This window comes from Aulostomus chinensis, chromosome 21, assembly GCF_037954235.1.
Source record: "Aulostomus chinensis isolate RoL2024-O1b breed Wild chromosome 21, RoL_Achi_v1.0, whole genome shotgun sequence".
Taxonomy (NCBI): Eukaryota; Metazoa; Chordata; class Actinopteri; order Syngnathiformes; family Aulostomidae; genus Aulostomus; species Aulostomus chinensis.
This window is the reverse complement of record NC_141340.1, coordinates 10,569,081-10,596,550: the sequence shown is the minus strand read 5'-3', so window position 1 is coordinate 10,596,550 and position 27,470 is coordinate 10,569,081. Positions and strand designations below refer to the sequence as shown.

Genomic DNA, 27,470 nt, shown 5'->3' with positions numbered 1-27,470 from the left:
ACCCAATAGATACATCTAACAGTAATTAAAATAATTACTACTTTCAGCCCTATATTCATTCAAGGAGACCCTTTAAAGTACCTGAACATCCTTTTAGTTTTACTTCTCACCTAGCTGCAATGGCATGTGTGTGTAAGTTAGAACTCCTGACATCACTTAAGTTGTGGTTACAGGGTCAGCACACACTTCTGACCACAGTGGAACACATTTCTTGGGTCTTTCTGAGGGTTGATACAGTACATCCCCTTGGCTGGATGGTCCGTGCGTCAGAGAAGTAAATAGTTCATCTGCTGTGATCCAAATCACTCGATGAGTTTTTAAAATCCGAGCAAACAAAAATGCTTCATTACAACGTGGGAACTTGCGCTCAATTTGAGTGCTCTGCTGCATTCAAAAGGGCAGAGCAGACTTGGTTACAGGAGCCGTTTTGCACAAACTTGATCTGTTTGTTGGGTTGGACTGAGTTATGATTTTGTTTTCTTACTAAATGCACAGTGCCAGAGTTTGTTTGTACAATAGCAGGCCCAAGACAGAGACCAACCCACAGTAAGGCACGAGGACGCAAATGTCCCAGGGTTCGATTCAAACAAACTTAACACATGCAGGGTGGGAATACGCCCTTGAGCGTCATTTTTGCCTGAAATATTGCTTTTCATGAACTGTTTTTAACTCAATTCAATTGATCGACAGTTTGATCATTGGAACGTACACATAAATGTTCCAAATACTAACAGACTCTGAGCTGGAAAGTGAAAGAGCAGATGAGTTGGTACCTCGGTGGGGTTCTGAGGGACTGTGGAGGCTTTGTATCCTAGCTGCAGCAGCATTGCCTCGGCAGCATTCCGCTTCGCCACCTTCTTGTTGGGTCCTGTTCCCGTGGCAACCTCGTTATTCACCTTCACCTGAACAGAAACACCCACATACATAAGATGGGGGGGCATGGAGAATCAACATTTCTGCACATGCACACGCTGACACTGGATCAGTTTGATTCACTTGAGGCCGAATGCACTATGGTTCACTTTCTGCTTCGTGTAATTTTCATTGCAAAGAAAAAAAAAGAAGCTCCAAGCGAAGTGTTTGTTTCTCAAAACATTAAATCTTTCTACACATAGAGTAAGCAGCTATTTCCAAGAGAATATCAGACATCGTTACGTTATGCAAACAGACAATTACGCTGCACTAATAACATTGTGGGAGTCCAGGCTTGTGAACAGACGGGCCTCAGTGCACTTACTCATGGTGCTCTGACATGCTCTTTAAGTGCTCGCCTGAATGCATCAAGTAGGCCACGACATACAAAGAGAAGGAAATCCTCAATAAAATGACTTAATTGCTAAAATAAACATTCTTTGATACATTTTAAAACAGGATCAGCCCCGTCAAAGGCATTCAACACTTTTCTGTAACTAGCGGTGAGTTCAGACCAAAGATCAGAAAACAGAGGCTCATTTCAGCCCCGCTGCTCGCCGAAGGAAACAATGTGGAAATTTTAGATGAGTGAGTGGACTGCACAAAAGGAACACGCATACACATTGCGAGGCCTGATGTGTGTATCAAAGAGGCATGGAGAATAGGTTTGAGGCTGAATTACTGCCTGATGCTAAGAGAAGCTCTGTTCTACTTATGAAAGAAGAGGATTAAAAAGAAAGAGAGACAAAGAGCGAGAGTTTGACTAAGAGTGACAGACACAGAAAGACAGAGAGTGTAATAGGACGGCGGGGGGGGGGGGGGAGCGCAAATGGCAACGGGGCTGCTGCTGAGGTTGACTCGCAGATATGCACAGCAACCTCCATTATTTCTCTGGTCCATTTTCAAACCTCCCTGACTCCGTTAATCTTTGTTTTTGGATTCAGATAAATTCAAAACATGCATATGCCACAACCTGATTAGTGTGACTAACTAGATTTAAACTTGTGAGGTCTACAGCTGGGTATCGAACGTGCTGAAACTAAAAGAGTTGAAACAGATTTATTAAGTTAAACCACATTTTGTTAAATTGGTTTATTTTCATGTTATAAAACTATTTTTTTTTCCTTTTTCGACTGTGTGAAAATGCCAAGGAGCTAAAAAATAAAACCAAAGTTCAGTGACATAATACATAATGTCATTTTCATTCTTATCAAAATGGGTTTTAAAACGAAAATGAAACATGATATAAACTCTCTGCAAAAGTGTTGAGGGATTTTAAAGAAAAATGCAGTTTTTGCAAGTTGCACTGCACAGTTATCCTCACAGTCTGTACTTTTCTGCACACTAGACTGATGTCAAAAATGTATCCAGTCAACTCTTTTGGAATGAGCAGCTGACCTAGAACGAGTCCTCCTGTTTTACCCTGAAACGTTTTTTTTTTTTTTTTTTTCATGCATGACGGCGAAAAGTTCAAGCAAGACTGAATAAAGTATCTGTGTTATCAGACCAGATTCCTCCTCCGCGGGTCACTACCTCATTTCCTGGATTAGTGATAAACAGTGAATCATTTGCAACTTACTTAAAAGTTGTTGATGACGTTTTATTCTATTAATGAACACTGACTCTCACATTCTGATATGCTCCTATAGTGCTGAAAACTGTCCGTGTGCTTTCTTTACTAGCGACCACAGCTTAGAATGGCAATTTCATGGTATGTATTCAATAGGCCACTCCATTGAGGAAAAACAGGGCGGTAAAGATGGATGCTAATCTGTTCTTAGCTTAAAGCGCATGCTCTAAAAATAATGAAATTCAAAGGGAACTGGGAACATAAAAGAAAAGAGGAAGGGAGAGGGAGTGCGGGGAGGACTGAGATCCTAATCGAGTACAGAAGACTCTTTCTAATTAAATTATATATATCATTCCACACATAGGTGGAGACAAGCATTATATAACAGTGCTGCCAACTTTGTTTGACAGACCCTGTCAAGAGTATGCTGGTTGTACGCAGGATCTGACGAGGGACTGCACACACGACAGAAATGGGAAACCAGTTAATAATCCCAGGAGAGACCAGCAGAGAGGTTATATAATGATAGTGGCTGCAGTGTATATGCGCTTTTGAGATCAGGAGCCTCTGCAACAACATTATGAAACAACTTCCTAAACATATCCTTCACCCATTGTCTCCGATTTATTGATATTAGAAATAGATTCAGCAGATTTTGTTCTCAGTTTATACACTGCAGAAAATGAAAATACATGCAAAAATATTATTTACCTGCATGATGAACTCCCTACGTCGAGGCATCCCCCTTTCTGAAAGCAGCAGGTACTCTGGCTCCTTCTCCTTCTTGGCCTGTTGGATCTGGGCCAGACGGCTGATAGGGTTCATGCCCTGGCCGTAATCGGGTCCTGTCTGGAAGGGTACAAGGTCACTTAATGAGGGAGTGTCATTAAATATGGCTGCCACACGAAGTTAGCAACAGCAACTAGAAATTACATCTTGGATGGATGGGGCCAGACTGAAAACAATCAAAGATTCATAGTGAGAACACAAGTGGCAGGGGTGGTTACGGAGGCAAAAATATGATAAGATACAACACGAAGGACAAATCCAAATTTAATACAAGATATTTAATCACAAAATCCTGTAGAAACTGTGCTGTGAGTTTTCCATGTAACACTTTCCCAACATTCAGTTTAAATCTAAGAGACTAAGCGTGAATGAATTGTATCAAGGTATGATGCAAAATAATGGGTGACACCAGTGACTTCAGAGTAGTGTGTCTTTCAAAAAACACAGATGCAGCCAGATTACGTGACGGTTTGAATTCGGAGAATGGAACCAGATCACGCCTGTCTTCTGCACAGAGGTCCACCTCCTCAACCCCAGCTGCAGTACCTTGAGGATGGTCTTGGTACGTTTCTTGTAGTGCGTCTTGGGTTTCTCAACAGCCGGGATGAAGGGCAGCTTCTTCAGGTCCTGCAGGATGGACAGCGCGGCACGCTTTTTGGACAGCTTCTTGCTGTTGCCCTCGCCCTCGGCAGAGAACTCCCCCACAGTGACACGGGTCAGGAAGCTTTTCATGTGCGGGGGACCGCTCTCCTTCAACACCTAATAAAGATACACAAAATTACTTAATAAAATGTGCACAATGCTCATGTTATTACAGGTTTGTCAAAGACTGTTTCCAGAAAACACAGATTCTTAAAAAAAAAAGAGACAAACAAAATGAGAGGCCAGGGCTTGCGTGTGTGCGTGTGTGTGAGTCAGAGCCTGCACAGTGAAGGCTTCTGCAGACCCCTGTGAATATGTGTGTTTGTGTCTTTCTGTGCATGATGTGTGTGATGGAGTGTGTGCAGCGCAACGCGCAAGCAGCTACACCAGGTGGTCCAAAACATCTGCTCTCGATGGTCACAGTGCTATCCACCCATATGCGCATGTTATTCATATAGACATACACACTCCATCACACACACACACACACACACACACACACACACACACACACACACACACACACACACACACACACACACACTTGCATTGACGTACAAGCACACACTGAAGAGTAACATGTTCCTAGATGACAGTCTCTAGTGATGAGGGCTCAGTTTCCTTCCTCTTGCCTCTGGTCACCTGGGAGACCTAAAACAAACACCGGCTGGCGTTAGGTCATGCTTCTGCAATCACATCTACTTCCTGTGGAGTCCGAGAACAGTGTTTGTGTGTGTACAGTATGTGTGTGTAGCAGGTGTGGTTCTCCCAATCCTTATTTAGGAAAACACGCTGGAGAAAGAGTTAGGTTTCACTCACTTGCCGAGTCCAACAGTACATGTCCGGCTAATGTGTTTGCCTTTTCAGCTCATAGTTCATTGACTCTCCGTCTCCCTCGCCTGCTCGAGTGCCTCCGCTACTCCCGCGCTACACCTCGTCTTTATTAGAGCTCAATTTAAGGCGCAGACAGCATAAATTGTAGCAATCAGATTCAAACTACAAACGGTTACTGTGAACCCAGTGACCTATAAAACTGATTAGACTGATAAACGGAACCTTAAGCATTCCTCAGAAACCTCACTCATCAACGCAGACTAATACCAGACCATCAGGAGAACAAAGGAGTGTGTGTGCCCTCTTTCCCCCACACAGCTACACTCAGGCAGTTTCATTTCAATAGGCTAAATTAAAGACCAGCTGTGTGAATGACGTGTACCCCTACTGTTATTAAAGTGTCTTTAGTTTTACCAAAATGAGCTAAAGAATTAGGTTAAGAAAGTCTTTCCAACAGGTAATAGCTTTTAAAAGCCTGTCACATCCAAACAGTGTAGAATCTGTGCCTCCCATAACAAATAAATAAGTGCTGTGTTGGATGTGTGAGATGTAATGAAAACTCCTAAGATTCACAAGAATGAGAACACTATGACATCACGGTAAACCTGACCTTACGACCATCAAAGTCATTAATTCATCCAGAGTCCAAGTGGACGTTTGTGCTAAATTTGAAGGAATTCTCTCCTGAGATATCACACGAATGAGGACAGGACGTATGAATGAGCTAAGAACGTAATGCCTGCAGTCTTTGACTGCACTTTGTGGATAAACACATGGACGAAATATTCAGTAATCACTGCTGTAAACTTATATTGCATATGAAATCGCTGAAACAATTTACTGCAAAATCACATTTCAACTTGAATAAATGATGGATTTAAGGGTTTATATACTTAAGCTTCACTCATCTAAATGACTCTAAATTGAGCAGGATATTCTTGCTAACAGGGCTGACCCTGACCTTGGGTTTCCAATGTAATTCCATCTGCATTCCGGTATATGTTAAGGATGCATGATGCGGGGAAGTCTTGGAGCACTGTCTGTTCATGCTAACAGCCAAACTTACCCCCACCCAGGGGATCTGCTCTGGTCTCGCTCATCACGCTAAGAAGGAAATCTAACATGGCAGCTGCTTGTACATTACAGCGCTCAATGTGATTAGATACATCCCCCTTCTGACTTTTTAATCTCTTGATAACAGAATGTAGGTGTGGATGATGCTTTGGTACAGACTGCTGTAGTGAATGATGGTATGTGTGGAGCAGTGAGCTTCTTCCTCAGGGCTGTAATTTCTCTCTGTGCTCACTTGATCAGCGACTCGCTCCCTCTCCTTTTCCCATCAACTCTTCATCTTATGCAGTTGAGCAAGATGGTGAGCTACCCAAAGAAGTATAAACATTATTGCAACATAGGTTGGGTTTGCAAATTTTCCCAGAACAAACACAGGCACATACTAAAATAAACAATTTCTTTCAATCAGATTGGGGTTTCCTGGTCATTTGCGTGTGTACACAACACTCCCGCTTTTGATTCCAGCCAGAACATTCGTCATGGCCTTCTTTGTCTTGCTCTGATTTTTTTCCATTATAGTTTTGCGGTATAAAAATAAAGGCAGTGCTATATGAAAAGTTTTTAAAAATGTTGTTCATGTTTACCGTACCGAATGGTCCCCTTCCTTTGAGAAACTAGAGGGGCCTTCTGTCAGGTGCAGACCACTGCCAATACCATGCGCCCATGTGCTTTGCTGAATTATATGAAATTCAGCATGGTAGCTTTGGCACCACCCTGCTTAAAGATCAACAGATTTCCTTGATGATGACAGGAACAGGCATTTTCTTGAAGTGGTTAAGAAAGCCAGGTTTTTTTTGTTAATTTGCGTCTTTCCCCCTGATCAAATACGTTGGAAAAAGTGATGGGTCTTAAGTGGGAGAGAAGAGATCAAACGTGTCCTGGACAGATATGCAGCGCAGTCAATAATGAAACAAAGTGTGTATCTTCACATGTCACACGCTCTTGACCCAAGATAGCAGCAAAAGAGCCAGCAGACGACACAGGATCTGAACCACGGCGATGAGATTTCAGCACCTCTTTTCATTTACACACACACACACACACACACACACACACACACGCGGGCGCGCACGCAAACAAACTCTCCAACACACCCGTCTTGCACCTAATGACATGGATCAGGTTGTACGCAGGAAACATTTGGTAATTCAAGGTTCATTTTTTTCCCCCCAATCCCCTTATCTTGTTTGTCTCGTCACCTCTTCTTTCCAAACATGGGAGGCCTTCTCTTTGGCTTCACGTAGAGACATTAATACCCTGAGCAGTCTGAGGATCTGTGCATGCGAGACCTCAGGTACTCGGGAAGAGGACGCTGTGGGAGCAGGGTAGGACAATAGTAGGGTCTGGTTGAGTGAAGAAAGGCTCTTTTGTGATGAGCGGTGGATGGACAAGCCCTCAGGGAAGCTGCTTCTTGTAAGATGGGTGGTTCTTGGCCCAAACCCACTACTCTTGTGTCCTCCTTGGAAAAGGAGCCTCCAATCCAACAAACAAGCTGTGATTTATAGATTGGTTCCTCTTTGATGCTGACATCTGCTTGATATTGCCTGACGGGGGGATTAAATGAGCCAACTGGCTCTCAGGGTGGCGGCGACCCTCATCGTTGCAAAGGGATGGGAAAGCAGACACTCGTGAGCAGTGACTCATGGGTAATTTCATGCCCCAGTGAGGGCAAGGATGAGATGAAGAGAAAACATGGCTGCTGTGAAAGGCGTTCACATGAGAGATGACCGTTACGGTTTTGTGTAGGAAGCATGGATGTGTGTGAGTTACTGGAGGTGTGGGAGAGTAGCATTTCTTTTCACTGCGTCAAAGATGACAATTAAACTACATCATAGTGAGAGAGTGAAACTACCAAAAGTGAAAATGAATCAGCTCGAATGCAATCACAAGTGTGGGGGAGAGAGGGTATGTTACGCCAGGAGAGCCAGAGGACCGTCGCCTCAGAGCAGGCCAACCTTCAGACAGTTTAGTTTGACATGGCACAGCAAAATTAATGTGGTGTGGACCGATATGCAGAGCTGGAGGTCAGAACGCATCAACATCCTTATGCACATTTAAATAAAGAAAGTCCAAAAAAAGACCTGAACCTTTAGTCCGACCTCTTAACACACAAATCTTCGGTGTTAAAATCATTAAATGTATTTACAATACAGGACAAACCAAGTCAAACAGGGCTGTCACTGAAAGGCAGTCAGATCTTGTGAAAGAATATTAGCTGAGAGGATATTACTGAGAGGGATAAAAAAAATAAAATAAATCAAAAGATAGATGGGAGGAGAGGCGAAGTGGGAGAGAACGCACATGCAGAGAAGTTACTGATTTACTGCTCAACAGGCAACCGTAATGAAGAGCGAGTCTCCAGACTGACAGCCAGCAGAAAAAGTGACTGCAGGAATGTGGCTGTGGTCTGCTTTTCAAACCGCCACTCTCCGCTTCCAATTTGGAAAGACTGAAAATGAAAGCGACTTAATTGCTGACAGTGACAAAGACATGACAGATAATGGATTGCATCAATCCAGATTTAGCTGGCTGAAATTATTAATAGCAATTCCAGGAAGACTGGCCACTCCACGCTCTGATGACCAAATGTGTTACTAGCACAGAAGAGAAGAAAGGAAGTGTTAAAAAAAGAGTACAGGCCTCCTTTCCAGATAATTTTCAAATGTTGTGCAAACCCTCATTAACTGGCAAAGTTGACAGTGAAGAGAATCTCCCATCCTTCCTTCCTCCCTCCCTTTCATCCATGTCTCCCATTTTCTCTCATCACCGTCCACCTTCACCCCAAACTTCAACACGCAGACGCCCTTCTGTGTGATTTTTTAGGGAGTGATGGTAGGAGAAGTGGAAGGGAAGGATCCTACGGAGGAAGGGAGGGGGGCACACAGAGTAAACTGAGCCTCCCTTGTTTTTGGCACCTTGCAGTGTTGAAAAGAAGAAAAAAGGGTCGATCAGGGAGAGATTATCAGTTGAGTCAGCTGAGAAAGTCAAGAAGAACATAGCCATGGGGTCATGTGGGGACACAAAAACTCTTTGTCTTTTTTTTTAAAGAGGAGCAGTAGCAAAGGTGAGACGAGTAGCTGAAGAAGACAAAAAAAAGAATCATCTCATCTGGTGGGACGTAGAGGTGGGAGATGTTGATGAGGATGGCTTTAGGAGTCAATAGTGGAGTGGTGTCTAATGGACATTGCGTGCTGCCTGTTAAACTGACCCGAGGCTGAAGGGATATGGCATGAAAAGGAAAATCCCCACTAAGTTTATACATTGTTTCAAGATATTAATATCATACATGCCCCAGGGTTTCACAGGGCTTGCCCTTTAATGACTGCATCCTATTCACATGAAATTAAACCTTCAACAGAAGCACATCAAGTACAAGAAGCTACTGTTGACACAACAGCGTGCGTAGTAACTGAATTAATCCTTCAAGATGAAATGCTGTCAGAAAAAGGCGAGACTTGGCTCAGCAGATGACAACGACTGACTGGTCAGGCTAACTCATCTTGCGTTTCCTTCCTGGTAACTTCAGAACTCTGTGTGATGCTTGATCAGAAAACTTTTCTAATCAGGAACTGGTGTAAAAAAATAAATAATAAAAATGCCACTGTCAGCTGGGATGTATATGAGGAATAATGCAGCACATATGCACTAGTGGCACTGATTGATGATCACTGAGTGGAGATAAGTTTAGTCTGAAAAACCCCAGCTGGGATCACTTTTTATGTAATTCCTTGGAATATAGTTCATTTGATGCTTGACATTCAGCAGCTGAACGTATTTCATTTCCAACAGCTCTGGATTGAACACATCTTAGTAGACTGAACTCATCTTCTAATTCCGCAGCTTTGCCAGGACCCACAAGAAGACTGAACGCTCTTCTTGTTGTTGCACAGTGTAAGCTTTTCTTTTGAAATCTTTGTTTTTTTCTGGGCAAAGGAACCATTTTCAGGTAATGGTTTAGGTTTTTACCTCCCTATAGTTTAACATCTTTACCGGCTTAATGACTATAAACCTATGGCGCCATTCAGATACGGCGTAAATGAGAAGACAACTTTGAGTACACGAGTTGTCATTTGGTGGAGCAAAATCTATATAAACACCAAAGTTGTTGCCAAAGAACAAATTCATTGTTGTTTACAACTGTCAGGAGGAAGCGCTGCACTTCCTGTTCCTAGAATACCAGAAATTAAAAGCAGAAGAAGAGCGCAAATAAAATAATATGAACTGGGTTTATTTCTTGGCGTGTTCCAGGCAAACAAAATAAGAAAATACCAAGGCCTCTGGTTATATTGGTTGGCATTCTTCAAGTCATCACAATTTCTTTTTAAAATAAAGATCTGAAGGTTTGAAACACAAATATTATGGCATCCTGAATTACAGAGAAATGTTTACATAACCAAAAAATTGAATCTTACACTGAAAAAGATGAACACTATAATAGTGCTGTAGATCTAAATGTTGGGCATAGTTGTGAAATCAAACCATAAAACGTCTGTTGTGGCTGGAATTGTACAGATACACCTAATAAACAAGTAACTGGTGACATATTTCCAAAAAGGATGTATACTAATGTTGTACTAGAGATACTATCAAAATAATATATATATGACACAATCTAAGGGGAAAATGGATTCAAGTTATCATACAAAGATGGCTAAATGATAAATGCAGGCTAAAAAAAAATAAAAATGGTGTGGCTATAAAAAAAAAAAAGGCTGACTATTAAATCTTACTATACCAAAAGAACCACATGGACCAGCACCATGTCAGCTGAGTAAACTCTGAAGTCAATAGGAACACGCCACTGAAGCCATTCCAGTGACCTTTACCACAACAGAAACACGATGAGCTTGAACACCGTGAGAATTTCCACATGGCTTCATGAGTAGTGGTCCAAGATCTAAAACATCCTGCTCGCACATTTGTTGATAAAGAGTTCACCGACGGAAAAAATTAGCACACGTGTCCTAAAAGCAGTTCACATTACACTGTTATTATGGGATGGAGAACGATCAGCAGTACAGTTCTACAGTCTCCTCCTTCTTAAATGTTCGCAATGTTCAGTTTGGTAACATTTACCACACTGTGATATTTAAAAAGCCCTGTAAATGCATCACATTGACTCACAGGTTCTCTACCTGCACTTCTGTTTCATTGAAGAAAAGTTTTCAGAAGAATATCTCACACGTGGTTTATCAAAGCCACGATAAGTCCGTATTTTGTTTGGGAATGTCAGATCTTCCTTACCTCGAAGTTGACAGACAGGTTCCTCTTGAGAGCGATTTCATACACCAGGCTGATCTCTGATTTGCTGGCATCGGTTCCTTCCTCACTCTCCCCTTTTTCCTCTGGATTCTAGTAAAAAGTGAATGGGATGAGATGAAGTCACATTATGTCAGCAGAGACGCTTTGTCATCTGCTATGTCATCAACCAAGTGTTTTTATCTGCAGTTGGCTAAGTCCCTCTCCCTCCATTGTTTTGGGCAAAATCAATAACAAATGACATGAAAGTCCAGTCACGGAGAACAAAATGCTCCAGGGTCACTCTAATTTTCCTTCTTGTTCAAATATTTTTATAGTTCCACCAATACTTATTGTGTTTTCTTCTCCTTTAGATGACTTGCTGATAATATGAATATCTCAGGGGTTCCAAAAGAATTAAAAGCAAAGTATTGTGATGAATGAGCCACCGTTTAATGTTGAGGTTTTTCCAAACTAATTGGAATCAAATGTTACATTTTGTTTTCCATGACTATCCTAAAATTAACCAAACTGTAAGGCAGATATCAAACCAATAATTTCGCAAATTACCCACACACAGGAGGTGGACGTCAGCCAAGCTGTTGCAAAGACAGGCCTCTCTGCTTTCTGGCTATGATCTTCATCTGATAGGGGACTGAAAACCGTATTCCAGAACAGATCTCTGTCGGTACAGGAAGGTTTTCTTGGAGGATGGTTCATAAAATTTGAGAAATTCTGTATCAATTCACTCTTCTACTGTGTCAAATTATTATCTGAGAACAAGTACAAATTCTTTCCTCCACAATAGACAAACTGGATTGTGGGCTCAAATTTAAAATGTCATCTGACATGAAGGATTCACGAAAAAAAAAATTAGAGGTAGCCTTGACCATCTTCGCAGCAAACAGCTGAAACAGTTTCCTCTATTTCAACCAACAACAAAAGCAAAGCCATATTTGAACCCACACTTGATTTGGTTATTTACTGAACAATGTGTGAAACGACTGGACTTTGCTCTTTCAGGACAAAAGACAGCTTCTATCAACCCTCATAACCTCAGTCAGTTACTTCAAATCTCTTTTCGGAGTGACAAACAGCTGATCTGTCTATAGGTGGACAGTAAATACATTCAATTAAGGCATGCTTGTGTTTTATATGTTCATATCTAAGGAGAATCTCTACCTAATTCACTCTACTTGCGCTGGGACTGAACTGCACACTGCCGGCAACTGAGACCGACACTGAAGAACAGAGCTGCCAGCGAGTTAGCTTCTGTTATTGATCTTCTCTGGGTTTTCCATCGACCATAATTAACTGTATAATATGTTCAAAATGTGGGTGAATTGTTTGTCGTCCGTGGCGCTTTGCTAGGACAGGCCTCGTTTCAACGGCTGATCCACTGACAGGGGTGTGATAAATACAATTATCTCAAGAACCTACAATGAAGCAATTCTGGATTAATTCTGGTTGAGTCAGACTAATTTAATCCACGAGAATGGCTTTCAATTATTCTTAATCTGGAAAATATTCACCTCTTTTCTACAAACACATGGCTAGTTCATGCTGCAAAGATTGTAGCATCAGCCTAATTACAAGGGTCTTTTTTGGGACCAATTGTCTGAGAGAATGTAGAGCACTGTCTCGATCTTTATCTTCCCATGTCCACTTCTTTGTCTGGTTAAGTCTGAATGGCTTCGATGGTTTTCCCTTTGGGCTCCTTCTCTTCTCCTGCCTCATTGTGTGACCTGATACGATGCATGATTCATACTGTGAAGATCTCTTGTATTTCACAGAAAGCAGTCACGTGGTTGGATGCACCTACCACATTGAGCAAAAAGACCTCACGTTGGCGAGAGGCGAACGTGTTTGTGCACTGGGCTTTGTTTTATGAGTGCTAATACAGCTACTTCTTACAGTGTGTGTTTCATATAGTCAAGGTTTTCATGGCCACATTTTTTTTCCACTGCTGTTTAAAAGCATCCCTGATAAGTGTGATTAATAGAGTGAACTTGGAGCTGCACAGCTAGTCGACGTGTTTAAGTGTCTGCATTCTGTAAGCCCGAGGGTGCTTATTCCTGTGCAAACTGGAATGACCAAGCAGATCTGCAACCTTGCTGTGACAAAGACGAATAGAGGGCTAAACTTGACTTCGGCGCCACTTCTGCTCATGAATTTACTGGACAGTGTCCTGGGAAAAGTACAGGAAGAACCCCATATAGCGAGCGCTCTTACTCGAAAGGAGATATTGAATGAACAGTGACCGTGGGCGAGGAGAATGTTTCACAGTCAAATCAATGCTCATAGGCATTTGATTTTGTAATGGGGGGGGGGGGGGGGGGGTCCAAGATCAAAGGATGAGATGAATAGGATTCTTTGTTACGTAAAGCAACTAAAGAGCTAATGGATAGAGTTTCTTTTATGTATCCCCCTTTACTCCTATCAACTGATGATGTTGATTTACCTCCATTAATATCCAGTTGTACCATTGACTGGTAGGTAAAACACACTGCTTTGTTCAAGACAGGAAGTCTAAACCACAAGCAGGTATTTACAAGTTCGTCAGGCGTCCCATTATTTTATTTTATTGCCTGAAGCCAAGTCAAATTGGAGGTGCTTTTTCTGTTTTCTAGGGTTACATGTTATTGCTCCACCAGTGTATAAACACTCCAATTAGAGTCACTGATATTTACCTGTGGTCTTCCTCGAAATCAAAGTGACAGCCCACACTGAAAGAAACACTTCTAGCCTGAGGACATCCACACATTTACACATGTAGGAATACACTCACATGGAGACAGAATTACAGACATCTACTGTAGACACAATGCGCCGCAATTTGTAAAGCAAGACTCGGTAGCAGTGGCAAACAAAGAGCTCATTTATGACGGCTGACGCCACAAGACTACGAGTCAGGCAAGTGAGAGGAACCGGGGCGTTTTGAATAACCGTTGGCCATGCCAGGCGCTGAGGATATGGGGTAATTTGATTTCCGTAGGGGATGATAACAAAAGTTAACAGCTATTCCTTGGAGGATTCTCTGGAAAGGTGTGGTGATATTGGGAGAAGGGAGACAGAAAAAAAAGGAAGGATTCTCTCTTTCCTTTTTTTCTATGGAGATTGCAAGGCTTAAAATATACATTAGAGTAATTAACGTTGAGGTGGATTTGGATTCAATCTGATGAAAGGTGGTAATCCATTCATCTTATTAACTGCAAAAAATAGCAGCATCACGGCAGAACCTCTCCATTCAGAGCACAGACTGATCAGCAATCAGTCAAACCTTTTTGACCTTTCATTACGAAGAGTGTTTAAGTAGAATGAAGGCGAATGGAGTCTGACGAGACTGCAGTCACAGGGCGGCTAAAGTGCTCCGGGGATGAGGATGCAATGTTTAGAGGACGATGTGAATGGAGAGGAAAATGACCTTTTAGGGACTGATTGAATTCAAGAACAGCTGGGGGGGCAGCACATGTAATCATGTGTCTTTAAATACAACCATTTCAGGTTAGGCATTAATGAATCTAAGGCCTTGATATTTGCGCTTCATTCAAGCAGATAATAATTGTTGTCTTCGATGTTTTAGTGCTTTGAAGTTCAGTAACAGACTCAAACCAGCAAACTTAATAAGGTCTTCAGGCTCAGGCCCTAAAAAGGTCATATAGGACACAACTGGAAATTTTAGCTAAAGTTACAAAAATGAATAAATAATGCTTTCAAATAGAAATCATTTAGCAAGAACTTTCACTTGCACGTGTCACCAACGTGACATGAGAGGTCATGATGATGAGGGATCGAAAGGATGTGGAGCGTTGAAAATGAAAAACACTTCAGCGGGCCCCATGCAGACATTTCAGATAACAGATGATCATTTAGCTGTACATGTAATGAGGAGATTATTGCAACTGTTCCCTCCAGTGCAAACAGAATGATTAATACTCACAGGACTATATTGATTGGGTTTACGAAACTAATTTCAATTGAATAAAAGTGCATTGCAAAACATTTGTACAATGCAGTGCAGAGTTTAACAATTATGGCTTTGTCCAGGAGCCAGGGAATCAAGTTTTTATTGGTACATAAAGGGATAGTGGAGCAATTTAGTACTGCATTTTCATAATGTTGAGTCGTGGGAGTGAGATACTAAAAAAAAAAAGCAATGGCCAGAATGTCAAAGAAACAGAGGCTGAGAGAGCTCAGTCTTGTTCAGTCTCTAGTATGGGTTGAAATCCAACAAACTGTTGACGATAGGTTACCTCTAATGTAACAAATTGCATCGCCAAGTACTTGTTAAACCTAATACTGCATACCAATACTTCTTTAAGTGTGACTATTACTTCTTGCATCTCTACTAAAATATTTACACGTTGCTCTTCTGTTGCGGAATGCTGGAATATCCTAGATATTTACACAATGCGGAGGTGTTGTTTGGTTCTGCGTCAACAAGCCGAGTCATAATACTGGGGGGTATTTCTACAGCCTCTTGTGGTTACCTGTGGTGGCCGTTCAGGAATGGGTTCATTACGAAGGGCTTGCAGGGCCTTCATGGCAGCGTTGTGTCTGGCAGCTTGGCGAGTGCGTCCCTCACCGATAAACTCATGACTCCCCACCGACAGCTGCACATAGAAGATCTTAGGAACAGGGTAATGGTACCTGGGAGAAAGAAAGACCCATTCATTGTAAAAAAGGATGAACATTTTTATCTGATTTAAAAACACATGACAAGGCTTTAACATTACAATAACCATTCATACCATTCTTAAATTAAAGGCGCACCACTTCATCAGGGTCAATTACTGCACAATGGCCTGTTAGCCAATCACTTGACTGATGTCTCGCTATTGGATTTCAGCTTACAGTTGCCAAACAAAGCACAGGGACACATACATCCTGTCCTCTTTCTTCTGGCCCTGGACATAGATTTTCTTCTCTTTCTTTGGGTCCTGACAGAGCAGGGCTGAGCTGTCACTAAGTTGATATAGAGGTCTGCAAGTCCATGTGTGTGTGATACCCCCTCCTGGGTCAGGGGGAGAAAGGCTGAGAATGTCTGCCGGACTGAGGACAAGGAAAGAGAAATAGTGGGAAAGCTAACAAGAGGGGTGAGGAATCCAAAGTTTTTAATATCCGTCTCCTTGTCTTGTTGCTTCTCTGTCAGTATACACTTAAATTCATAAGGACATACAGCCCCCATATGCGGCAGACACAAATGGATAGCAGCAGCTGAGAAATATGAAATGGTGTCATATGCCAGATTTATTCAAGGAAATATTTTCACATTTGGTTGAGGCATTTAGAGAAAATCAAAACAAGCTCTCCGGAATTTAAGCAATCCATTCTCTCCGTGTGTACATTTCTACTCAGTTGCAGGGACTCTAGAACATCCTACTTGGCAGTGAGGCAGCCGTGAGATGTGAGATTTAATATTTGAGTGCGTGTGGGAATTCTGGGAACCAGAGAAGATCAAAAAATATGAGACAGGAAAACTGTGTGCACGGGAAGGCCGAGCTAACTTGTTTAAACTTTGGCATAGCTTCTTTCACTACTGATCTCTCGCATGCACATCACTGAATGAACAGACATCATATGGCAACATGTTCAAAAGCATATTCCAAAGCTACAAATACTCATAACTACTGTTTATGCACTCAAGTGTAAAATGGCAGATGCATTTTTATGAGTAATTTAGTCTCTTGTGTATTTATAAGCATGACAAGACAAGTCCATAACCATGCTAGCAGCTCTTCAAGGCTGAATTTAGCTGCGGTGCTAAAGTAAATGACCAAGTTAGCAGTGTCAGAAGAAAAAGACAGAGGCTTTACTTTCAAAATAACAAACAATACAGATCAAAAAAATATCAATGACACACCATTTTTACAAAACAATGTTATCATGACTAACAGAACTATGGTCAAAAACAATGGAAAAAGTTGGAACTAGCACTTAGAGTGTGGCCTTCCCGGACTGTCTGATCTTCAGGATCCAGGACAATTGAATCCAGATCGTCCTTAAAATCTAATCCCTTGTTCCTTGTATAAACCCCAAAATACGTTAACTTATTATAATATCTTAAGGTGGTTGAACATTTTGTTCCATAGCATGAAAAAAAAAAAGTAAGAAAATACAGCACTCGTGTATTTCAAAGCTTTTTATGCATCTTAAAAATGGTGATCGCTAACAAGTGGCCAAACGTGACTGTAGGTTGTCATAGACATTTAACTTCATCAGCCCAACAGCAGAAGAAGCATGAAGCTACTTGTAGTGCCAAAGTCATGTGCCTGTGGTGTAGTTTGTTCAAGGCATAACTTGACAAGGTCCATGGAAAAAAAAAAAAAGAAGGAAAGAAAACAAACAACAATAAATGGTTCTGCTCACAAATGTAATTGTTCCACCCTTGGTTCATGCTATACTCCTCCATCAGGTTTTGTGAAAATCCACCTGGTAGTTTCTGTGTAATCTGAAAAACTAACAGCATAACCTGACATAACCTGCCTTGCAGAGTAATATAACCTGCTGTGTGGATGCAATACATTGGAATTAATCGTTTTAATTTTGTGTCACCCGAGTACAAGAAATACTGCCTTTTTTCTAGCAGGTACTCAAAATAATTGGGTGTATGATGAAAACAATAACGCTTTACAACACGTATGTCATTTCGCTGAACATCTCTCCCCTCGTGTTTTTCCTCAATCTGCAGATCTAACAAAGACTCAGCATTAAACTCCCAGAATGGCAGGAGGTCTTTCTCCAGCCCACAACCCTCCTCTCATCCATCTGCTCTCAGCTCCTCCTGGCCACAGGAGCCTTCCCTGGGCGGGGGCCTGCCTGGCTCTTGCACGTCAAGCGTGGCCCCAGGGTCTCAGAGGACATGCCAAGTGCAACATGGGCTCTGGCCAACAGCGCCGAGCCTAGATGGGAGCAGCTGGGGCTGGAGCACAGAGTACAGGTGCAGGGAGGAAAAGAGAGGGATAAGACAGAGAAGGAGGGGAGACTGAAGGGGAGAGAAAGAGGGAAGAAAAGAAAGAGAGGAGAGGGGGACATGGGGGGAGGCCTGTGGGGGACACTAATCTACAACGTGGGAAAGTCATGGCTTAAACACAAGAAAGTCAGCCAAGAACACAGGCGAGCAAACTCACACACCAAAATCATGCAGACAAGAGCACAGGGCTGCCCCTTAATAGTCGACTAAATGTTAACCGATGAGAAGAGTCTTAGTCAGCCAAGTTTTGATTGGCTGGCTACAATTGTGATAACTGTATCGTAGTTGAACATCTATCCATGTCCACAAGCGAGCAGCGGGACCTTTGGGGCTGCACTGACAGTTGACAGTGTGTTTGTGAAAGCTTAAGCCAGCATCTAAAGGTGGATTTTTAATTTATTTTTATTTCTCTGTAATGTAGCACCCTGTTAACAATGTAATGTTCTGTCACAGCCCAGCAATTCAAATTAATTCATATCCTAAATGTGCAATGACTAGACAACTAATCGCCTGAAATGACGACTGCTGTTTGACTGGGAAACCCCACAGGACAGGCAGGAGAATCACATCAGGGCACCATGGCCAGTCCAGAAATCAGCACATGCTGGCTGAATATGACTGTTATCAATTATTATTTTTGTTATTATTATTACTACAGTGAGGGAATCAGGCCAGGACACCTGTAGGGAGGGAATGGAGGCTGTTGAAAGGGGGAAAATACACACCACTGTGTCGGTGTGGGATGTGTGTGTGTGTATGTATCGTGCGACTAAAAGAGGAAAAAAAAAAAAAACACGTCACAGCTCAATCAAATGATAACTCGTCGTCACTTTGCAGTATGTAACATGGTCTCGTTAGTAAGGTTAAGGCTACTGTTTCATCTCCATGGCTGAGGCATTCAAAGACTCAGACACACAGAGATAGACGCAAGCCATCATTCCGTAGACTTTGATCCCACAAACATAGTGGGGCATGGGAGATATGGATTTAATTAACACATCAGACGTGACATTTTGACTGGAAACATTTCCCTGTGGTAAGTAAAAAAATTGTTCTTACCATGGTTAAAAAAAACCCAACTTACTGAATAACCTCCAGACAAGTGGCAAATTGAAGGAATAATAAATAATAAAACTGTAATGAATTATACAGTTAAGAAATCAACATCCAAAACATGCTGAGGCCTTATGTCCATGTACAGTAATTTCTTACATTATGGGGGACTACATGGGCTGGACACCTTGACGTGTGGAATATCTACTTGGAACACATCATAGATCCCTGAAGAGACAGCGATATCCTGCTGTTTAGCTTACCCGTTAGCTTGTTTGGACTGGCACGCATTCCACAGTCTGACCGGCATCTACTGCAAAAGTTCAACATTTTCAACATACTCAGGTCAAATATTGGACTAAAGGTTTATGGAGGAGCTTTGCAAACACACTTTAGGTAACAGAGGTTTCCATAGGAGATGAGTTGACATCCAATGTATCTTACAAGCACTTATGAACTCCACACATTGGGACACAGATGTCACAGCTCAACCAGACAGTGATTCAAAAGGAAGTGACATCTGAATTTGGATCTACAAGAAAGACCCCCGTAAATAGCATTGTAAATTGCAGGTGACAGGTCCTATCTTAAGAATGGGATGCTTGAGCATTAGTTTGATAAGTCTGAATGTCAAAAAAGAATGTGATAAGGCAATAACAGTCCATCAACAAATGTTTAGTTGTTACAGTGGTGCTGTAGTACATAGATTCCTAATTATGCAGATGAATTCCCAATTGAGAGATCAGGGCAGTGTGAACCTGACACGCTGCTTTAAGAGATGATCCGGTCAGATGAGTCATCCTTCACCATATTCTTGATAACTGGGATGGTCAGCGTAGGACGCACAGTAAAAGAACAGTGCAAGCCTGAATGCTTGAACTTTACAACTAGGGAATTTGATTGCAGCAATAGGCTATGGAGGGCCTACCACTTCACTTGTGCCAATAAAGGGAAGGGACACAACTGTGCCAAACCATACAAGGTTGTTCTGACCAATCACATTTACCCTGTGATCAAATATTCTTATCCTAGTGCTAGTGGTCTTCTCCAGTGACCCCAAGTTTTGCCACCCATAGGGCACCAAGGGTCGATAAATAGTATGAACATCACGCCTTTCATCTGCTGTGGCCTTTGTAGATCTAAAACCATTTCAGCCCCTGAGAAATTTTGGGTTCTCCACCGCCATCATCAAATCACCAAACAAGAGAAAATTTTCTGAAAGAATGTCGTTCATCCCTCCAAAATTCCAGAGACTTGCAGAGTCTATGCCAAGGCCCATTGAATCTTTTTTAACTGCTTATCATGACACATAATTTCTTCTGCAATTCCTCTGTACCTCTCCACAACCTTGACATCTCCATTATTGCTGTCAAGCTTTGGTTAAGATCCTGTCTATTTTCTGTAGTAAGAATCAGTAGGTTTGTGAGAGTACAGAGTGGCTGAGAGTGTATAGGGAGCACTGAATATGTCAACGGCTTTGGCTGGCAAACTTGTGTAGACCACAGCAATCAAAACCAAATGCAGCATTTCCTCTTAGTCATAAACCTGCCATTTTGCCAATAAGAACAAATTAAATTTAATCTTGTTGAGAACATAATGTTGCAGAGTTTATTTTGTCCAAGGAGAGACAGCAATGCATACACAATTGAGCAAGATTTAGACATTCATTAACTAAACATAAGCGAGTCCAGTGGTGGTCTGTATACAACTCATAAATCACTAAATATCAAATAAGATACTCAATGAAAAATGCAGGACTATTGATGCTGTTGTTGTAGTTGCTGGGGAGATGATATTGTTTTTACATCTGTGTTGTTGATTGCGTGACAGGGTAGCATTAACTCAGTGCTTCAGCTTGCATTAACTGTATCGGGCTTGGGCTGGGTTCAGACTTCAAAATCAGAATGTCTGTCAGTTTTGGGTCGGTTAGACTGGAGACAGGCTTAGAAAGAAAAATGCGGTGGATATCCCAAGATTTTAACATTTGTCTCACAATTCTTGACTTCAGCGAGGGAGAACCGAAAAAACACTATGTGACATTATAATCGTATTTATAGACATTTTGGAGCAGTTCCGTTTATATAGTACCGTCCGTTGCGCAATTTCTGAATAGTAGCAGGTTTAAAGTAATTAAAGCATGGTTGTGGCGTTGCTGTTGTATACAGAATGAAAACATATGTATTTTACTTCAGCAGAAAGCGCCAGGCCTCGAAAAAGTCGGCCAAAACACAAACAAGGCATGAATGAGGGAGTGTACTGGCCTTCTTTGTCTCTCACTGAACTTGACCACCAATACATCAACTGGCCACACATGCAAACGGGAACAGTTGTATGCTTTAAACCGCAATTACACACAAACATTAACACACAACTGACTCAGGCCCTTGTAAATGGGATGGGGCTGCAATGGGAGCAAAAGAGTGACAGAGCTTTTGCGGGGGGAAAAAAAGCAGAAACTTGGACAGACTTGCTCTTCCACCAGCTGCACTTTCTTCCAATCTCCTGCCAGACATTTACTTGTTTTCTCTCCCTCCCTCCTTCCATACTTCACTCCCTGTGTCCATCATTGATGGCTTTTCTTCCCTTCTGCCTCACGCAACTGCTAATGTAAAAGATACACAGTGGTGTGACAAAACAGCCCACGTAGTCAAGTAAACAGTGTTCAAACCCAAACTGTCCTAGTGGTGTTGGGGGGGTGGATTCAAAGTTCTTTGGACCCTGTCTGAGGATAGAAACCACTAATCCACCAGGGAGATGTGGATCTATTTGGTTAAAGAAAAGAGCACTGGTTTCTCATGAAATTGGTTCTTTGTCAGTTATTGTTCATGAAGCACTGTTCTTCCAGGAAGCCCCACATAAGAAAGCATAAAAAAAATAAACGTTTCGTCCACAAGCTTCCAATGATCCACATCGTCAATATCATGGTAAAAAGACTGTGATCATAGGAAGGGGGGTGGCACATTATTCCTGCCAACAGTTAGCCAGGGATGAAGGCCTGGCCCAAGCTGTGGTCCAAGGGCTCCATGGCACCACCCTAAGTGAATGAGTCTTGAGGCCAGCACAAACTGTGCACCAACTTTGTGGGCAAGTGGGTCGCCTCCATTGCAACAATGAAATGTATGTTTCATTAGCAACCACGACATGGATTTTGTGTTGTTTAACACATTGATGTCAAAATTTTGCTTATTTGAAATTGTATTTTTGATTTCCTTCAAGATGTTGAAATGGTGATACAATGTACTGTATGTATTTGTCTTGTCACTCAAACAGGAAATCTGACATGAAGTTGCAATGAACCGTTGATACCTGCTTCACGCATTTTAAGTTTGATGATTATAAATGATTTCCTTATAACCACCAGCCTTAGTAAATGTCATAGCTCAACCAACAGAAAGACATAATCTCGCTCATTCTGCTCATGGATGGTTTATCGGATTTTGTTCAGATTTAGTTTATAAGAGGGTTGATTTTTGGTGGTCAAATGTGTGCAATATACTCTGAATGTTGATGAAGAAATACTTTACTACATTTTCCAGAATATGATAAAGAAAAGCGATGCCTTTGGTTTTGCCAGGAAGATGAGCTTCACCTGGAAAACTGGATCCTTGCAAAAAAAAAAATTATCTTGTGTTGGGTGAATGGTAAAACAAAAGAGTGTTGAATAAAGATGGTTCAGTGTATTTCAGTCCCTTGGTGTGTGTATGCATTCGTTCCACATTTTATCATAAGTGTGTCATTCAGCCCATCAATGTATGGCTGGCCCTAGTATTGTCTTGGTCTCGATACACCCTGCTCTTGAATTGGTCTCAGTTAAAGGGGTCAAAACTTTGCTCTGGATATAGGATTTTGTGTGAACAAAAGAAAGTTTATCTGAAAATCATGTTATTTGTAGCGTGTAGGATAAGCCTACATTGATAGCTTGAGTCACAGAAAAAGATCTCTTGGTAAGCACATCCCTGTATTGAATTTTATCTCTACCACTTTTGCACGGGGCTAAAGTGTGACGAAACATTTGATTTGTCACACAAGGTCATCACAATGCTTGTGATGTCAAACAGAAAGTAGGAATAACTCTGGATGATCAAACTTGATTTTGGTGATTGGCAGACAGCCCCTGATTGTGAGGCATAGTTGTAGCATAGCTTATATATGAGGAGGGTTGATCTTTTACTCAATAGACAGAGCAGTCAGCTCCTTCACACAGTTCCCAAATATAACGAAGGTTCAAAAGTGTTGGTATGTAATAAGTGCTGGTGTGAAGGCTCCATCAGTGCTGCTTGCAGCACTAATTCTATTCTTAAGTGTCAAAGGAAAGGTTAAGAGTTATAATGAGAAACTGTGTGTCTGAGTCCGGTAGCGCTGTATTTTCTCAATCAGACATCCCCTGGAGCAACTCTGAATCAGAGATGCTACATGTATTCACTGTGAAGGGTTAAACTGGCTAATGTGTAGTCATGTATCAGAGAAGCCAGATGGCAAATGTGAATTCAAGAGTACCTGTGTCACTATCCTAAAACTTCAATAACACCAAACTCACATTCTATATATTCTTATTAAAGTAGTTAATGGAAACAGTTTCTAATGCCCTTGACGTGTAATCTTCAAACAGCAGTCTATGGAGTAATCCTACCACTGCCTTTATAAACAATGACCCTTTATCATGAAAACTACATAAAACAGAGGTTTCATAACTTATTTTAATTAGTGTCTCCAAAGTTGACAGCGTTCATTGTTTTTACTGTTTGTTGTGGTTTCAGTTTTGAACATGAGATTAAAGTGCTCTTTGTGCAAGCACTGTAATCAGTCTCGGTGCGCTCCCTCCGTGTTCGTCTCACGAGAAGGCATGTATGATCTTACCTCAGGTCTCCTGACACACGTTACAGTATTACAACTAGGACTGAATGATACATTTTGATGGATATTTTGATTGTGAGCCAACTGATTTTAGTGGGATGGAAATCTTCACTGGAACATTTTTTGAAGATTATTAATGATGTTATTTTTGCTGGGCTTTGTACCGACCAAAAACATTCCTTTGATCTGAATTAGGCCGGAGCATCGCTGTAGCACCGAAAGGCTTAATTTATAACAGTGTGCTGTAGAACATTTTTATGCTTATCAAGAAATGGCAGCTCCTTTAAATTGCATATTGCAATTTGCCATTTTGCAATTTCAATTAGACTATGATTCATTGTTTCAGCGGTAAATTAAACAGACAGGCAGTACACAACTAGAAGAATGTAAATGTGTTGACTATGAAAAGAGCCATGTGCTGATTTGCCATGTTGGCGATAAAAGCAACTGCTGTTTGACTGAGAACAGGCGTAGCGTGCATTAATTCTGACGCCTTAAGCACAGAAAAATATCACTGAGTAATAGAAGACTTGCCAATGAGTGCAAAACAATGACAACATGTGTGTGTTTGTAAGACTTGGGCAAAAAAGGAAAAAGACAACAAATGCCTTTATAAATCCTGTGCCCTTCTTGTGCCAACTGTTGGCTGGCTGAGGATCAGACCCTGCTGTCCTTTTTAAGAATATTGCATTGTGACCTGCTGGTTTTCATTGTTATTAAGAGGCGGGAAAATCCTTTTGTTAAAAAAGTTCTGTTGCCATTTACACAAAGGAGTAGCATGAATATTTTGGGGCCAAATTAAAATTATTTGACTTAAAGAAGCCCATTCAAATTGCAAGTGGTGATGACAGGGGCTTTTTCAACCTGCATATGAATTTCTGTTTTCTTCTTACAGACAGAAGTGACATGAATACTGTTCTACTGATTGATTATGTGTTTACATTATCACCTTTTTGTCACAGCTCTTGGCCAGCCACGCCTCCCCCCACCTGTTTCCCATTCCCCTAATGAGCACAACTGTCCTTCACCCTGTTCTCCACCAGATCATTGCGTTATCTCACACTTCTCGCACTCCAGAAACCTGCATTTCCTGCCTGGCCTGCCTGCTCTCACTGTATACCTCCCTGCCTGCCAGCCTCGCGTAATCCCTTTCCCATCTGCCTGGAGTCCTTCCCCTTCGTCTTTGGATTGCCTGGTACCAGCCTACGCCTGAACCTTGGCCACGCTCCTTTCAGCCCCTACATCTTTGAATTTACGCTCCTGTCTCCGCCCCTTTCTTTAAAACAATGTCGGTGAGAATGGAAGTGGGCCCGCCAGGCCAGTACAAGGTGTCCGCTAACCAGAAATGCTCCAGGGCACCCAAGTGCAGGGTGGGACAGTGAGTGGCTGTCCACCCGCAACCTACCCCTGAAAGAAGACAAGAAGAGCATGAGTCCACGTTTCATTGGTCCTTTCCCTATGCGATACGTCATTAACCCTGTGGCAGTGAGACTTGAGCTTGCCCTGTCTCCGAGGGTTCATCTGACAGTCCACGTGTCACGGGTTAAGCCTTATATGGAGAGTCCCCTGGCGCCTGCCAACCACCACCTCCCCGGATGATCTAAGGAGGTCTGGTCTATATGGTATGCCGTCTGCTGCAGTCCCGATGTTGGGGACGAGGTGCCCCGTACCTTGTGGACTGGGAGGGCTACAGGCTGAGGGAAAGGTCCTGTGTGCCTGCACGTCACGTCCTCCGTTGCCTGCACCCCAACCAGCCAAAGGGATCCTGCAGGGGTACGGCTCCCTGCCAGAGACCCACGCGATCCCCTCCACCTGGAGTCCCTGACAGCTCGAGGATGCAGACCACCTCAGAGGTGAAGGTCGCTGACACCTGAACCTTGGCCTCGCTTCTGTCTGCCCCCCCTTGGAATCGGTTCTAATAAAGACGATTAGTGCACCCGCTAATGCATTTGGGTCCTGCTTCGCAGTTCTTGTCACTGTTAGGTCATTAATTCATGAAATAAGCCCTCGTGAAAGCATAGGGTCAGTGAAAAAGGTACCAGATATGAATCTAAACGTGAGTATTTTGGTTCCAAAAGCAGCATGCATGCTAAGAGCTGCAAAAAATACAAATATAATTACTTATAAATGGGACTATTGTTTAAATGACCAAGGAAACGTGAATCCTAGCATTGGATTATTTCAGTCAGGTCAGATAAAACTGAGAAGCTCTAAGTCTGTGGATCCTGAAGTGTGTTGCAACCAATCACATGATGGGAAATACAGATGAGTTGCCTATTATTTCCATCTGAGCTCTCAACTGGCTTAAGACCAAAGAAGAAGTGCATCATCACTAAACAAATCTAACTCTGTTTTCAATTTCTTCACAATTCAAATATATTATTACTGAGGTGAATGGTTCTCAAGCAGTAATATGGCAGTGTGAATCCTAAAAAAGCTAAATCCATTATCCAAAAAATGTGCTAATGTGATTAAGTCACAAATACCTTTAAGAATTTCTTCCAGTGAGAGGACTTGTGACACATCCAGCAAGAGGAGAATGATGAGTTAGTGTTGTGTGGAGTGAAGAAAACTCCAATGTAGATAAAGATTAAGCATCCATTTCCTCAGAAAGATATTCCTGCCAAGGTTTCAGGAACTGAGATGGAACACACGGTGGAACTGAAAATGAGTACAGACAATATTTACAGAAAAGGCCAGTTGCTTCTTGTGTTTGACACTTTTGTTTTATGCATCTGTATCTTGGGAGGCTGATCCCTACGCCTCAGATGAAATCATGCTTTTGGTGGATTTCTCTTGTGTTGGCCCATGTTAATTAAATGTTTGTTATTTGCCTCTATCGATGATCACACCCTGAAGTGCAACACACACACTCCCTATAGTCGGTAGACATGCCATTTATAGAGACGTTGTAAAAGGTACAGTTACCTGGACTTGCTGATGTGTAGAGAGTAAATGTGATCAAACTTGTAGCTCTTCTAAAGATCCGACGGGCAACAAAGCTCGCACAGCAACGTGTCCCAACCAGACGTCACACCGCTGTCATGTGATGATACACACTAGCAATAGATGTATGCGTTTCGATGTATGGCTCTAGTATTTGAGAAGTACACAACGTCTCAAAAAGAAGTTCTCAAGAGATAGAACTATTTTTTTATTTACTCTTCGTAGAAATTCACTGCCCAGTACTGATCACGCACAATAAGCCTGTCACTTTTGATATGAAATTTGAATACTAAACGTAAAATATCGGAACTCTAATCATGCATTTTAATTCATAATTTACATTCTACAAGTGCAATAGACCATTGGAAGTAATTACATCTGCCAAGAGGGTAATGTGATCATGGTTATTGGTTTGTCTGTCAGTAGGATAACTCACGTATTTAAGGATGGATTTGGAGGAAATTTGGTAGAATGCAAAAATTTAGGTTGAGGAACAACTGATTTGATTTTGGGATTAATCCAGAGCTGAATATTGGCAAAGGTATGCCCTCTATTTTTCCTTGTGATTCAAGAAACTGGAAGGATAAG

The 27,470-nt window shown here is 41.9% G+C and overlaps 1 protein-coding gene across 1 annotated transcript in view; it reads right to left on the bottom strand.

The window, feature by feature from the left end:
• stau2 (staufen double-stranded RNA binding protein 2) overlaps positions 1–27,470 on the bottom strand; it is an 84,473-nt gene that overhangs the window by 46,266 nt on the left and 10,737 nt on the right. The window contains exons 6-10 of the mRNA XM_086191739.1: positions 15,547–15,706; positions 11,063–11,170; positions 3,818–4,030; positions 3,194–3,331; positions 774–902 (exon numbers count right to left, since the gene is read on the bottom strand). Of these exons, the coding sequence (XP_086047865.1) occupies positions 774–902; positions 3,194–3,331; positions 3,818–4,030; positions 11,063–11,170; positions 15,547–15,706 (748 nt within the window). The remainder of the gene's footprint in view (positions 1–773; positions 903–3,193; positions 3,332–3,817; positions 4,031–11,062; positions 11,171–15,546; positions 15,707–27,470) is intronic.